The 14,280-nt window shown below is 48.9% G+C and overlaps 1 protein-coding gene across 5 annotated transcripts; it reads left to right on the top strand.

Annotated features, from left to right (window-relative positions):
- Positions 1-422: 422 nt before the first annotated feature.
- Positions 423-13,737, top strand: LOC121452231 (potassium voltage-gated channel subfamily A member 2). 5 transcript variants are annotated; one of them, XM_041658476.1, is made up of 3 exons: positions 423-618; positions 2,154-2,407; positions 2,832-13,737. In XM_041658476.1, the coding sequence occupies exon 3, from the start codon at positions 2,999-3,001 to the stop codon at positions 4,496-4,498; it is 1,500 nt and encodes a 499-aa protein (XP_041514410.1). In that variant the 5' UTR covers positions 423-618; positions 2,154-2,407; positions 2,832-2,998; the 3' UTR covers positions 4,499-13,737. The 5 variants fall into 5 exon arrangements, with proteins under 5 accessions (XP_041514410.1, XP_041514152.1, XP_041514331.1 ...); XM_041658218.1 differs by having other exon boundaries at positions 2,074-2,407; XM_041658397.1 differs by lacking the exon at positions 423-618 and adding an exon at positions 854-919 and having other exon boundaries at positions 2,074-2,407.
- The last annotated feature ends 543 nt before the right edge of the window (positions 13,738-14,280 follow it).

Below are 14,280 nucleotides of genomic sequence, written 5' to 3'. Positions count from 1 at the left end.
AGCCGCAGGGGGTGGGGGGGCTAGGGTCTGCAAATCCTGTCTGGCAGCATCTTAATAATAGAAACACATCTCCCGCGGGGCTGAATCCCACCTCAGGCCTGGGATAGTTAGTATTGATCGGTTCTTCTTGCCTACTTCATTATGTTGGCAAGAACCTCTCTAGAGCTCCTTAACTTCTGCACTCTCCACCTCTCCTGGCCCAGGCAGCACCTAGTTGAGCTCTGCACGGAGTTCTGGTAGGTAACCTACGTTCTGCCAAAGAATGGGGTGTTTTCTTTGTGATAGGGGTCGGGGACACGGGGGGGGGGGGGGGGATCTAACCCGATGGCCAGCTCGGTGGCGCCGGCGAGCGACACACCTCGCCGGCTCTGGCCCCCGTCGGTCCCTTTAATTCGAGTTCGCTGCGGGGCCAGGTGCGGCGCTGCGTGGCGCGGTGCGGCGCGGTGCGGCTGCGGGCGGCGGCCGGGCGCTCCGTACGCGCCGCCCGCGGGACTGCAGAGTCTGCTCCCGGCTGGCCGCCCGCACCCCGCCGCCACCACCGTCACCGCCCGCTGCTCGGATTCTGCCGGCACTGGCTGTCACCCAGGAACATGGAGGCTCAGATACCCATCTGCAAGGGTAAATCAGTGTCCGGCGTTCGGTTGCGCGTGCTGCCATCCTTGCCCGGCTGCAGCGCCCTAGAGGGGCTGCAGAGCACCCCGGTAGTCTGGGCGGGCGAGCTGGTGCCGACCCCTGCTGTCGACCTGGAGGGCTATGGACCCGCGCCGGTCACGGCGGGTGGGGAGGGGGGACTTTCTCCTTCTGAAGAGTGCATGGAATGGACTCGGGGACCCTGTGGTCTGTGCGTGACTTAGGGCGGAGGGCGCAGATTGGAGGTGGCTGGTGATGGGAAGTGCAGCTGACTGCATAGCCATGTCTGGTAAATAGTGGGTGGGTAGGATAGGACCCGAATCACTTGGGTCCTCCCGGTTGCATTTGCCTCTTGGCAACGGAGTAAAACAGGCTTCTCTGCAGTCGCTGTTTTTCCACTTGGCCGGGGTGGTGGGCTGCCGCGGAGTCCCCCTTGCCTGAGAGGAAGCTAGATCTGGGGCAGCTGCCTGGAGAAGCCTGCTCTGCACTGTCAGAGTTCAGGCTCCTGTGTATTTTGGGGTGGAGACGTGTCTCGGTGGTCCCTTAGTTAGACCTCGCAGGCACCAGCTAGGCTGTCCTCGGGCCCGCAGTGGGAGCCCACTGCACTGCGCAGGAAGGGGTTAAGGTGGCACGCTCAAGCCGGCCGACGGCTGCAGGCTCCGGTCAGCCGCGCGGATTCCGGCGGGAGCGCGCCCGGCGGAATCCCGGCCGGAGCCCTGGGCGATGGGAGAGGTCCCAGACCCCTCCCGGTACTGGGGCCAGCGGGATTGGGTCGGCGGGGGGCCAGCCCGGAAGCCAGCTTCCTCTAGGCTCCCCCTCTCCGAGAAGCCAATCCGCCTGGCAGCCTGGCAGTTTGAGCGTTTGTTCTGTGCTTCCCTGCCGAGATGTGAGGGATTTTCTCTTGGGAAGAAATCAGTGGTCGAGTGCCTGCCCAGCTCAAATGCCACCCAACCCAAAGCAAGGCCTGAGGCCTAGGGATCCCGGAGGGAGAGTAAGTTCAGCGACCCCGGCTATCCAGCATTCTAACAGAGGCTATCTGGCTGTGTGCGGGGGGGGGGGGGGGGGGGGGGAGTCTATCTCAAGCTGGGAAGGAGTGTGTGCTGGGGGAGGAAAGATTGCTTCTTCACCAGGTCGGCGTAGCTAAGGTCAAAGAGGAAAACCCTTCTCCTGGGAGATAGGTGTTCTAACACCAGGATGGAGAAAGCTGTGTCGCTCCTGGTGGCAGCAGAGAACTAAGGGGAGAAAGTACTTCAAGCTGATGAGAAGAAAGGCTTACCCAGGAGAGGCTAGGAGGGTACAGGGTAGTTCTCTTGGTCTCTGGCACCATGGAAAGCAGGCATGGGGGTTTGCCACTCGCAGAGAGGGTATCTGCCAGAGTGCTTCTAAGTCTTGGTTTCAGGTGCCAGAAACCCCTGGTTTCCACCTTGCTGCTGTGTTTTCCAGGCAACATCACACCTCCTGAGGACAACCAGGAGAACTCTGGCTTTTGCTGAGCTGTGTGTCTTACCTCCTTCCTTCCAAAGGCTTCAGACCCAGGCTTTACTCTTCTCAAGTCCTGAATGCCCCTGGCCAGGCATCCATCTGTCCCTCCAGCCCTATCCAGCCCTAGAGCACATCTCCGGGACCTGGAACCTGCCCTCCTGCTCAGGGTGACTCACCATTATTCCCAGCTCAAGTGAGAAGATGTGACAGGGAGCTGAGCCGCCTATCTGTGTATCTAGGATTCCTGTAGCATCTGATCTGCCATTCAAGGAACCGCAGGCGCCTGCCTGGCCAGGTAAACCAATCCATTAATTACAGCTTATAGAGGTATTGGGGATGGTATCAGGGACGAAGACCCAGGCCCCAAACACCCTATCATGAGTACCTCCTGTGGTGCAGGTGTTGGCAAAACATTAGCATAGTGCCTGGCAGAAGGCTCCCTTCTCGCTATGGAGCTGTGTCCCAGGATGCTGTGTGGTACAAAGGAGCATGTCTCTGTCACCTGCCCCCAGTGCATGCCATTCTATAATTGAAAGATTGTTCCCTGAACCCTACTGATCCCTAGGACAAGTTACATGGCGAAAGTAGTGTCAGTGGCGGGGCTGATGGTATGCTAGTGTTCCTGAACTCTTGGCCGAGAGATGGGGGCATCAAATGCAGCTCATGTCAGGTTGCCAATGACTGGCGGTCTCATGCCCTTACCTGCCTCTGTCTTTCAGCCAAGCGAGGCTGTGTCTCCAGCTCTCAGAGGGCTCTGGGGCTCTCCTGCAGGAGCACAGCCTGATGCTTCTGTGTTCCCTCGGTCCCAGTTACCAGCACCCTGAGCCCCCTGCTGCAAGCAGCCGGACAGACGGCATAGAGTAAAGCACTCTCCTCAGTCCCAACTATGACAGTGGCTACCGGAGACCCTGTGGATGAGGCTGCTGCCCTCCCTGGGCACCCGCAGGACACCTATGACCCAGAGGCAGATCACGAATGCTGTGAGAGGGTGGTGATCAACATCTCAGGCCTGAGGTTTGAGACTCAGCTAAAGACCTTAGCCCAGTTTCCAGAGACCCTCTTAGGGGACCCCAAGAAGCGGATGAGGTACTTCGACCCCCTCCGAAATGAGTACTTTTTTGATCGCAACCGCCCTAGCTTTGATGCCATCCTCTACTACTACCAGTCTGGGGGTAGGTTGAGGCGACCTGTGAATGTGCCCTTAGATATCTTCTCTGAAGAAATCCGGTTTTATGAGCTAGGAGAAGAAGCAATGGAGATGTTTCGGGAGGATGAAGGCTACATCAAGGAAGAAGAACGTCCTCTGCCCGAAAATGAGTTTCAGAGACAGGTGTGGCTTCTCTTTGAATATCCTGAGAGTTCGGGGCCTGCCAGGATTATAGCCATCGTATCTGTCATGGTCATTCTGATCTCCATCGTCAGCTTCTGTCTGGAAACCTTGCCCATCTTCCGGGATGAGAATGAGGACATGCATGGTGGTGGGGTGACCTTCCACAGCTACTCCAACAGCACCGTCGGGTACCAGCAGTCCACCTCCTTCACCGACCCTTTCTTCATCGTGGAGACCCTCTGCATCATCTGGTTCTCCTTTGAGTTTCTGGTGAGATTCTTTGCCTGCCCCAGCAAAGCTGGCTTCTTCACCAACATCATGAACATCATTGACATCGTGGCTATCATACCTTACTTTATCACCCTGGGGACGGAGTTAGCCGAGAAGCCGGAGGACGCCCAGCAAGGCCAACAGGCCATGTCACTGGCCATTCTCCGTGTCATCCGGTTGGTAAGAGTCTTTAGGATTTTCAAGCTGTCCAGACACTCCAAAGGTCTGCAGATTCTAGGTCAAACCCTCAAAGCCAGCATGAGGGAACTGGGCCTTCTGATATTCTTCCTCTTCATTGGGGTCATCCTCTTCTCTAGTGCTGTCTATTTTGCAGAAGCTGATGAGCGAGAGTCCCAATTTCCCAGCATCCCGGATGCTTTCTGGTGGGCAGTCGTCTCCATGACAACTGTAGGCTATGGAGACATGGTTCCAACTACCATTGGGGGAAAGATAGTGGGTTCCCTGTGTGCAATTGCAGGTGTGTTAACCATTGCCTTACCAGTCCCTGTCATAGTGTCTAACTTCAACTACTTCTACCACCGGGAGACAGAGGGAGAGGAGCAGGCCCAGTACTTGCAAGTGACAAGCTGTCCAAAGATCCCATCCTCCCCTGACCTAAAGAAAAGTAGAAGTGCCTCTACCATAAGTAAGTCAGATTACATGGAGATACAGGAGGGCGTGAACAACAGCAATGAGGACTTTAGAGAGGAGAACTTAAAAACAGCCAACTGCACATTGGCTAACACAAACTATGTGAATATTACCAAAATGTTAACTGATGTCTGATGAAGCCTATTATAATGTACTCACAGCTCCACAGGACTAATGCAGATGTTGCATAATAGCCTGCATTGTAGTCAGTGTCCTACAGTGTGCATCTGGTTCTGCATGGAAAGCGATAGTCGTGCAAGTGACTTTTGACCTTTTGATTTTTGATTTAGAACACAGAATATTTATCAATGGCTTTTATGAGATCTTCATCACTGACGTACAGGTTTCCAAAGATGGGAGTCACCTATGGAGCCAGCATCTCATGGGCACAGTGCCGCCACCTCATAGCCCACACACAGTCCATCAGATCAACGCCAATCCTAACACCCTAACTAAAGGCAAACACACCTGGCAGGTGCCTTCTCCCTGCCACACCCTACCACCCCACTTCAGCCCACCCACCCCTGCACAGAGGAACGCTACCATGGCTTAGTTTGAAAGTTCTGCTGACTGCTCCAAAGGTCATTCCCATTTTTGCCTTGAAAAGAACACACAGTCCTGTGTGTTGGAATTTCTTTCTGTGTCACAGGCTGGGGTTTGTAGATTGCAGTTGCCAACTCGATGCTCCGGAGGCTTGTGTTTCGTAATGGAGATGCAGCATTCTGCTTTTTTCTCTGCAGTGTTGGCGTGGGGGAAGCCCAGGGGGTGGGGGAGGGACAGTTAATATGACCAAATATGAGTTGTCAAGTTTTACATTTGTTCCCTTAGGCCTATGGGGAGAAGCTACCGAATTCAGGGACTTCTCAGCTTCAGATACGGTTCTTGCAAGCTTCAGGGTCACAGAACATGTTCGATTTCTTCTCTTACTCTGCAGTTTGCAGGCATCTGCTTCCCCGATGGTGTGGCCCTGCTCCACTACAGTGCAGTGGAGTGTACCAGTCATGCAATAGAGCTGCATGGGTGTTCACTGCATGAATATCAATATTTAAAACACAGAAGATAACCTATCTTCCTAGTAGCCTATACAGTATTCATACGTAGAGTATTAATAGCCTTGCGATGGTATTGAACTAGGCTTTTTTTTCCCCATCAGAAGGCAAAAGCCCTCCATCAGGGAAAAGCAAACAGACTACTTGGAATGGGGAACCAAAACTTCTGGCTGGCCCCCCCAGCCCACCCATCTCTGTTCTTTCAATGGGAGCAAAGACTCTGCCACACCAGGTGAATGAACAGAAAAGTCAGAGTCTAAACACTCACGTGACTGAACAGTAGGAATTTCCAGTCATGGGTATGACTACAAAGCTTACCAGGACACTGATCCTGAGGACAGGCAGATCTGTGGGTTCAATGTACATAAATATATATCAGCTATCTATCTTTCTCTCTCATGTGTTCCTCTAGTAAGCTATAGAAAAATTGCATTTGAACATTGTATAAGCTTATGCAATATTTTGACACAGGGCAATTTATGCATGTGTTTGACTATGTGCACTAGAATATATATATATACATACACAAGTGTGTGTATATGTACATTATACACACACACATACACACATATATATATATATTCATTCTCTGGAGTGCAGATTCAGGAGCAAATCCGTTGCTTGGTGGGTTGGTTGTATAAGAAGCCCAATGGGTACGTTAAAACCCACTGAACCTGGGTTTGCTGTCATTGCCTCAGACACACTCCAGTGTTCATGGATTCTTAGACATTAGAATTGTCTTTCTGCCCTCCATGTGCTGCAGCTTCAGTTTCCCATGGCTGAAGCTTGTCTTACTGAGTGCAGTGCACAAGGGTCCTATAGCCCTCACAGCTCCAGCTATCCTGGGTCAAGCCCACCCCAGGCCTCCTCTCTACAATTCATCCTATTAATCATTTCCATTATTATCCTCTCCCCCATTTAATGCTCTCTCATTTGCCTCTGCATCCATCACTTTCATGAACCTGTCCCTAGGATGGATCCTCTGCTTTGAAATCAAGGAGTAAAACTCCTTGGGACCAGATTCTGCTGAGCTAGACTTAAAGGAAGCCTCCTATTGGTGGAAATTTCCAAATCTGGAACCAAGGAATGGATTCCCTGCACAGCCCAAAGCATCATTTTCATTACTAAACTCAAACTCCCTAGCACACTGGTAATAAGAGCTGCCCTTTAAAAAAATAAGAGTTGTCCCACCTCAAGGAGATGTGCTAGACTTTGTTGACTCCCTGTGGGAAGCCTTACCCTCTCTGAGGAATGGATGGGAGTGAAGGGGGAAGGTGAAGGGAGCAAGAGGAAGGGAGAAAGTAGGAGCTGAGATTTGTATGTGAAATTTCAATTAAATAATAATTATAAAGGAATTACCCCCACCCTAAGAACAGGTAAAGAATAAATGAACATGGTAGAGCCTCAATGTAGAGAATGTATTGGCCTTAGGAAGTGGAGGACAGCTTGTGCCTCTCCATGCTAGGTTTCTTTGCCTTTTGACACAGTGGCTTAAATTCCCCAAACACAGTGAATCACAATCAGACTGTTCAGTATCGATTCCAGCCCAGACACCACTGTTCGCTAGTTGGTACCTACAGTTGTCTTAGGGGAGGGGGGGCGCCAGCCCAGGGTGCTAGTCCAGGGTGCTCTTTAGTTCCTGGTCACCCACATCCCCAGAGTATCCCATGTCAGACACAAAGCCTCTGTGCTTCTCTTCTTCCCCTTAGTGGGAGGTGGTGCTGAACTTCATAACGTGGGGTGGGAGGGACATACTGGAGGATAGAAAGTTAAAGCAACCCATACAGAAGTCTAGGTAGGAGAAAGTTACCTATTCACAAAATCCTTGGCCTGGGAACCATAAAATGTGTACACACATGCATCATAAAATAAACGATACGTCATTGTCACACAAAAATATAAAATATGCAACATATACGCAAAATACCCATAGGCCAAAATAATATAAACAGTATACAAATAAGAGATATACAAAATAAACACATTGCCCAAACATAGAATGTGCATACCAACACAGAATATCTGCAAGAGATATATTTAGCCTGTGTGCAAACACACAGCATACAACTCATATGCAAAATATACAAATCCAACTGGGGGACAATGGATATACATCAAAATGCATAAATGATGCTTTATTATTGTTTCTGTATACGAGCTCAGCATGTATACACAGTGCACAGAGTTATATTTATACTAGATACACACAAAAAAGCAGTCAACATGCCCAACAATACACATAAAATTTAGACATTGAATCACTAACCATGCATACACTTCCACATCTAAAATTTGATGGACAAAAGCAAGGGATCAGATTTAATTGCTTTTCCTTGCCTATATCAATAACCCTCAACATTCTCCAAGGAGCCTCTTCTTTGACATCCAGCCTCATTCTTGAGACAGGACTCCTGAGGTTTCAAGCAGAAAGATGGGCCACTACATTAAGCACTGAAATCTCCTGGGTTTGCTACCATTCACCTTCTTTCAAACAGCACTCAGAGTGCAGGGTGTGTGAAATGACCTGCAAGAACTAGCAACCTAATATGGGCTTCCATGATGTACCTTTTCTTTCAGAGAAAATCCACACAGATGACTCAGTCTCCCCTCCAAGTATCCACAATCTCCAGGTTTATCCCTATTCTCTTGAAGCAGTGATGGCTCAAGAAACTATAGGGTTCTGGACCCTAAGCCAGGTTGAAATACCCCAACATTCTTTGAGCCAAAAGATCTTATTGCCCAGCCTTCCAAAGTACCTCTTTGTCTGGAGCCACGTCAGAAACTTGATTCTCTATATGGACTTAGCTCCTAAAATGAGACACCTTTTCTTGCTCGTGGCATTTCACTCACCTTTGGGCACAAATCCAATAAGTCAACTCTTGATCACCATCTCTGAGTGTTCAGTCTAGGCATGCTTCCCCACCAGGGCTCCCAGGAAAGCCCATTCAATTGTGGCGCCTTGACAAAACTGCAGACCAGTTTAGCTGAAGTAAAATGTGACAACGGACGCTAACCTATGGCTAAAAGAGCATTAGCAATCTTTAGAGGACCTGATTTTTATCCTCTATTCTAACACTAGATTTAAACACTTTGTAAGATTACCCACCATCATAGAGCCCCAGGGGCTGCTTCTTCCTGCTCGTAGGACCAGGTAGGGCCTGAGTGCCTTTTGGCAAAGGTTTTATGTAGCCTCGGATCAAGTTTCATGGCTCTACTTCTACAGTTCCAGGTTTCTGAGCACTCCCTTCAAGGTTCCAGAGAGGAGACAACAAGAGCCGAGAATGGTCATGTGATCCAAAACTTGTGCACTGGGACTTGTGTTTCCAAAGCGAGATACCAATTTCCACCCTAACTTTGTGAGATGCTCTGTGGCCTCGGACATTTTAAAAGTTGGGGTTTCTGGGAAGTTGGGAAGGAAGGAGTCGAGGAAAGGCAGAGAAATTGTCAGGAAAGAGAAAATAACTGAGCAGTTGACTTTTTAAGTAAGTTTATCAAGAACCAAGTTTTCATTGGTTAAATAAATTTAATTCAGGAACCCAACTTTAATTTAGCTCTGTGCCTTTCTGGAACTTCAGTGGGGTAGGAATGTCAAGTCTTGATGAGAAAATCTGGCTCTTCTAAGGATCCTCTGCCTGGGAACTCAGTGCCAGTTACAGCCATGGAAAGGAGGTGGAAACTGATCTTCCCCAGAGAAAGCTAGAGGAAGTGCAAAGGGCATGTGAAGGTCATAAAGAGTGCACAGTGCTCTGACCTGCTAACCTAGGAAGGAGGAGGACCCCAGAGCTCTCCTGTGGACCCCTCTTCCCCTGCCGTAACAATCTGAGTGTGGCAGATGGGATGGCTACCTGACCTGAAAGGGGTCTGATGTCTAGGCTATTATTTCCGGTTACACAATCGAAGTCCCTTTTGCCTTGATAAAGTTTCCATTGTTCAGGTTCAAATTCATGACCTTAGTTCACCAACATCACTAGCCACTCGAGTCAACCAGCAGGAGATACGTGCTGGAAGCTGTCTTCATAGTTATTGTGACTGTCATCTGTACCCTCAGATTTGGTCCTTGTTTAGACCCCCCAACCTCCATGGAGCAGAAAGCAGGGAAGGACAGGAGGGGTAAGGAAATCCCTTACAAGCACCTCAACTAACCTAGTCCACTTTGCCTCTCTGTCCCCCTTTCCCCTGGAACTCAGCTCCATCCCTCATAGTTTGTGTCTAATGTTTTTAAAGAGGAAATGCGCAATAAAAGCAATAGTGACTGTTTTCTTTAGCAATAGCTCTTTCAAAATCTTGCTCTCAGGACTGAAAAGTGATAGATAGTATATAGACCACCAGGTAATGCCCTTGACCTCTGGACATTTGTTCCCAGTTTCTGTAGTTCTTCTTCCCACTTGATCCCATGATTGATTTCTGTTTGCTGAGGTCTGACCTCCTTCCGGAATGAACAAGTACACAGAGATGCAGTGTTCCCCCAAGGAAGACCCTTGACAAGGCCTTCTTTTGTAGTCTTTCGGGCTCTTTTTTGTGCACATCTCTCTCGGTATGTGTCTCTGTGCCCCTCTTCCACTGCATCTCCTTCCTACCTGTTCTTTCACAGCGCCCTAGAGACATCTAGGCACTGGCACCCTTGCATTTGAGTGACCTCATGCCAGCTCATCTTGTTGACTTTGTGTCCGTCTGTCAGGTATAATGGAAGCCTATAGGAGAACGCTTACTGATAGATGAGAATACAGCATCCTGAGCCATTATAGAAGATCCTTTCCATGCAGTAAAAGCCATTACTTGATTCTTTTGCAGCCCTCTCCAGGGAGATGAATATGAGGGAATGTAGCCCTGAGGTGTACGCCTGGGATCAGTTACTTGAGCAGATTTGGGGAGTGCCCTCTGACTCTCCTTCACAATAGACTGACTTGCTCAACCATATAGACTTTATCAGCACTTCAGAGCAAAGTAAGTCTTATTGCTTTGTAGAGAGGTGGACAGGCACAGAGGTGTGGGTGGTCAGGGAACAGCATTCGTGAAATAAACCCCACTTGCCGCTACAGGGTGCAACTGTACAAATATTCCACACATCACCCAGGGCTTTGAAAGGGATCCCTTTCTTGAGACATCTGTGAGGTGAGCTATTGCCATTCAGACTGGAATCAGGGAAGGCTGGCGACCCCGGGAGCCCATTCCATTCCTTCTTAGTTTACTTTGCTCCGCACATCCTTGTATAGCCTGACCTTGGGAAATCTCAGGGAGGAGAGTGTCCTGAATGCTTTGCAATCTGGTTATTGGAGGGGAGATGGGAAAATGTGTGGTTCAGCTTTTGTGATTGGAAAGTAGTATTTCCGAAATAGGTTAGGATAAACTCTTGCCTTAGTTAAGTAGAGCGTTTTGAGAAGACAGAAGACCTTGCATGGCTCAGCGTCAACCTTCTAAACCTCAGCGCTTGGTGTATGGAAACGGAGGTGAAGCAGACCAAAGAGACAGGCTAAATAATGCTGGCTGCAAAATAAATGTGGGCACATCATAGCTTATCAGATGATGCTCTGTTTGCCTCTTCCTACTCAAAGTATAGAAAGACAACATAATTCCTGTCAATAAGGATTTTAGTTAATTGGTCCTGAGTTATTCGAGGTTTCCCATATATACATATACCTGTGTGTATATATGTATAGTGTATGTATATATGTATGCCATTATTTCAGAAAATCACACAAATAGAGGTAGACCAATCTCAGTTACACTAGTGTGGAATAAATTTGGCATTCTTAGGAATAAGCTGCGTTTACTTGAATTTCAACGTGACCTTTTTCGCATTCTTTCCACCTCTCCAGCTCTGTGCTTTTTCTGCTTAAGAAACTATCTAGAAGGCATTTCTTCAAACAAAAGGACAGGCTCAGGGTTGCCTCTTTCCCTTCCCTGCCAGGTGGCTGCCTGACTCAAGGATCAAAGGGAAGTGTGATCCCCGGACCAGGTGCTTTCTTTTCCTTTATTCTGCCTGCCTTGTTTGGCTGTAACCTCATCCCTCAAGACCAGAAAAGTTATGCCCAACTTTGTAGCTCTAGGGGAGTGGAATATTCTGAGACTTGGCACAGGGCTGGTCTCTAGTTTTTTCTTCATCGGTGTTAGAGTCCTAGGCTTGAATGTCTTGAGTTCTGACACAACCTCAGTGAAGAATGAAAAATGTGGGCATTGTGGTCATTGGTGAAATGAACCCAGTAGGCAGTTGAGTCCGCTTAGTGTAAACAGAGGGCCAGGCCTAGAGCAATTAAGACCCACTTGTCTTCTTGGGGGATGAGTTGTATACACCATTCAAGAAACTTCTGGGTAGAAGCCTAAACATGCCCTCCTTGCTATCCTGTCTGGCAATGTTAAAACTCCCAGGGAAACACTTTTCTCAGCCTCATCTCTGCATTAAACTGTGTGCACTCTACTTGGAAGTTGGTGGGAGGGATTCCTCGCTAGTATCTGAAGGTGATACAGGGGTGGCTGTCATCTGCCCGCCTTCCCAGAAGCTCGGCAATCTGGTCAAGTGAGCCACCATCCAGGAGTGGAAGCCTTTAGCCTCGACTTAGCATGACCAGCTGGTGAGTGCCGCCGTTGGCCTATCTAAATGGTCCCCTCTCATCCGGCGTGAGCCTCGGCATGGGAACTCATCTACACTCCTAAAATAGTCGGACATGCTCCAGATGAGTGTGCAGCTGAGAAGTCCTTGCATCATTCGACTGACGGATGCATAGTGCAGGTGTGATTACATAATACTGTGAACAGCTGCTGCAGTAGCTCCGTAATGAAGGGGAGTAGAGAAACGGCTGGGTGATGGGACCTTAGGTAGCTACCCAGAGGACTCCACGCTGTGTCTCTGGGTCCTTGTGAGAGGCCTCTAAGCCCTGCTTCTCCTTGAAAACGGCTCCCTAGACACTGCTGCCGTGTTTGTCTGACTGCGTAAACACTTGGAACTGCAGAGAAAGCAAAGGAGGAGCTTAGGGAAGAGCCTGTTCAGGAGCATGCTTTGCTGGCAGACAGTTTCCATATTTGCTGCTAGCGTGACTGGCTTCTGAACTTACGAAGCCAAGGGCAGACTCTTTGGCCTGCCAGGCGAGGCTAGAAGGGAGCACACGAGTTCACAGCTATTCGCTGGAACAAAGAAACGAGAAGCGAGGCCCGGGTGGCTTTGGCAAGGGTGAGTCTCAGCTCCTGAGAGTTTGAACATGCTCCGTGCCTGCCCCAGTTCTGCCTTCACGTGGGAGCCAGCGACCCAGTTTCTTTTTGTTGTCGTGCTTGGATGGTTCCTTCATTTGAAGGGCTCCAGGAAGCTGGAAAGTCCCAGGATTGAGCTCCAGCCCTGCGGAGCAAACAATGCCCCAGCCAAATTGGCCTCTTCCTGGGTTTCTGCGTCCACGAACCCCTCTCTCCCACTGAGGGTGATCTTGGAACAGCCAGGGTTAATGGTGCCAGCAAGCAAGGAGGATTCTCTTGTTTCCATTACAGACAGAGCTGTAAAGCTCTTAAGTGGGGGGTTGTTGCGTGCTTATGGGCTTACTATATAGGCTGCCTCTGGAGACCATATCTATATATAATATATTATATATATATTATATACGTGTGTGTATAAATATCTGTGTGTATACTTATACACACAGTGTGGAAATAGGCTCATGCAGCACAGACTAGTTAGGGTGTCCACTGGCTTCTTTGCTGCTCATGCATGACTCTGCAGCTGCCCTCCCATGTCCTGTCTCTTAAAAAAAAAATTACCGAAAACTCAAAGAGGAGAGGAAGATAAATAAGCCTCTCTGAGATCAATAGGAAAAGGAACTCCAAGGCCGATGGCAAAGCTTCCTAAGGATGATGCTGAAAGGGAACTTGGGTCTCCATGGTGATAAGAGACCGAGAACCAATGAGAGCTGAAGGCGGAGCAGGACTTGTGAGGAGGACTCATGGGAGTTGGAAGTCATTTAACTATTTGTTTGCTTCATGAAAATTTAGACACCAGCTGTAACTGCATTGCACAGGATGTATAGATGTTAGCTGTCTTGCTGACATGGTCTGGAAGCTTTCAGCCCCACCAACACTGCCCCCACCCAGGACTTGTGCAGCTGAGAGTTCCTGTGTCAGTAGGGTCTGATGTGTGTACATAGATTATACATATACGTGTACATATGTGCCTCAATGAACATTGCCTGTTCACCTTATCGTGGGTGTACATAGACTTCATAGAGCTCCACAGTCTTTTGTAAATATTGACACAAGTAAATAAGTATATAAATATATATTACTGAGGATTTATTTTAACATCATTCTGTGTGAAATGACAAAAATAAAATTTTTGACAGACACCAATGCTTTCTGCCTTCATTCCTGTTTGGATTGTTGTCTTTACAAGATAAAGATGTGCCTGCTTTACTCTCCCTTGTCTGAAGCTGTGAAGGCTCATCAGCCCAGGACTGCCCATCAGTCCTGGTGATGCATCAGGGACCACCTTGGCTATATACCCATTTGCTGTTGCCTGCAAGTCCCATGCAGACACTGTGGGACATGGGGAAAGCAGAAATGGGTTTGGGATCTCTACCATTACATCCGCATCTTCTACATAACTGGAGAATGTACGGAAAAGGGGGGAATCGAGTACAGAGTCCCAGTGCAGCCTAGGTTCATTTAACTCCTTCATTCACCTTTGTCTTCAAACCCAAACTCGCTTCTCATTACTGCAGGTGCCATGGAGCTGGACCAACTAGATTCTCAGCTCTCAAATGGTACTGCCTCCTTGGCTTCTCAACAAATATCTATGGCAATGTAGCTCAGGTGATAGAGCGCTTGCCTACCGCTTACACAACCCCCGCGTTCAATTCTCAGCACTGCGTAAACCGAGCATGGAGGTCCATG

Source organism: Microtus oregoni, unplaced genomic scaffold (assembly GCF_018167655.1).
Source record: "Microtus oregoni isolate MIOR12 unplaced genomic scaffold, Mior012 000000F_ref0000247, whole genome shotgun sequence".
Classification (NCBI taxonomy): domain Eukaryota; kingdom Metazoa; phylum Chordata; class Mammalia; order Rodentia; family Cricetidae; genus Microtus; species Microtus oregoni.
This window is presented reverse-complemented; position numbering and strand designations above follow the sequence as displayed.

Bases quoted from the DNA above. Each gene is read 5' to 3' on its own strand.
- LOC121452231 (XM_041658476.1), top strand. From the start codon at position 2,999: ATGACAGTGGCTACCGGAGACCCTGTGGATGAGGCTGCTGCCCTCCCT.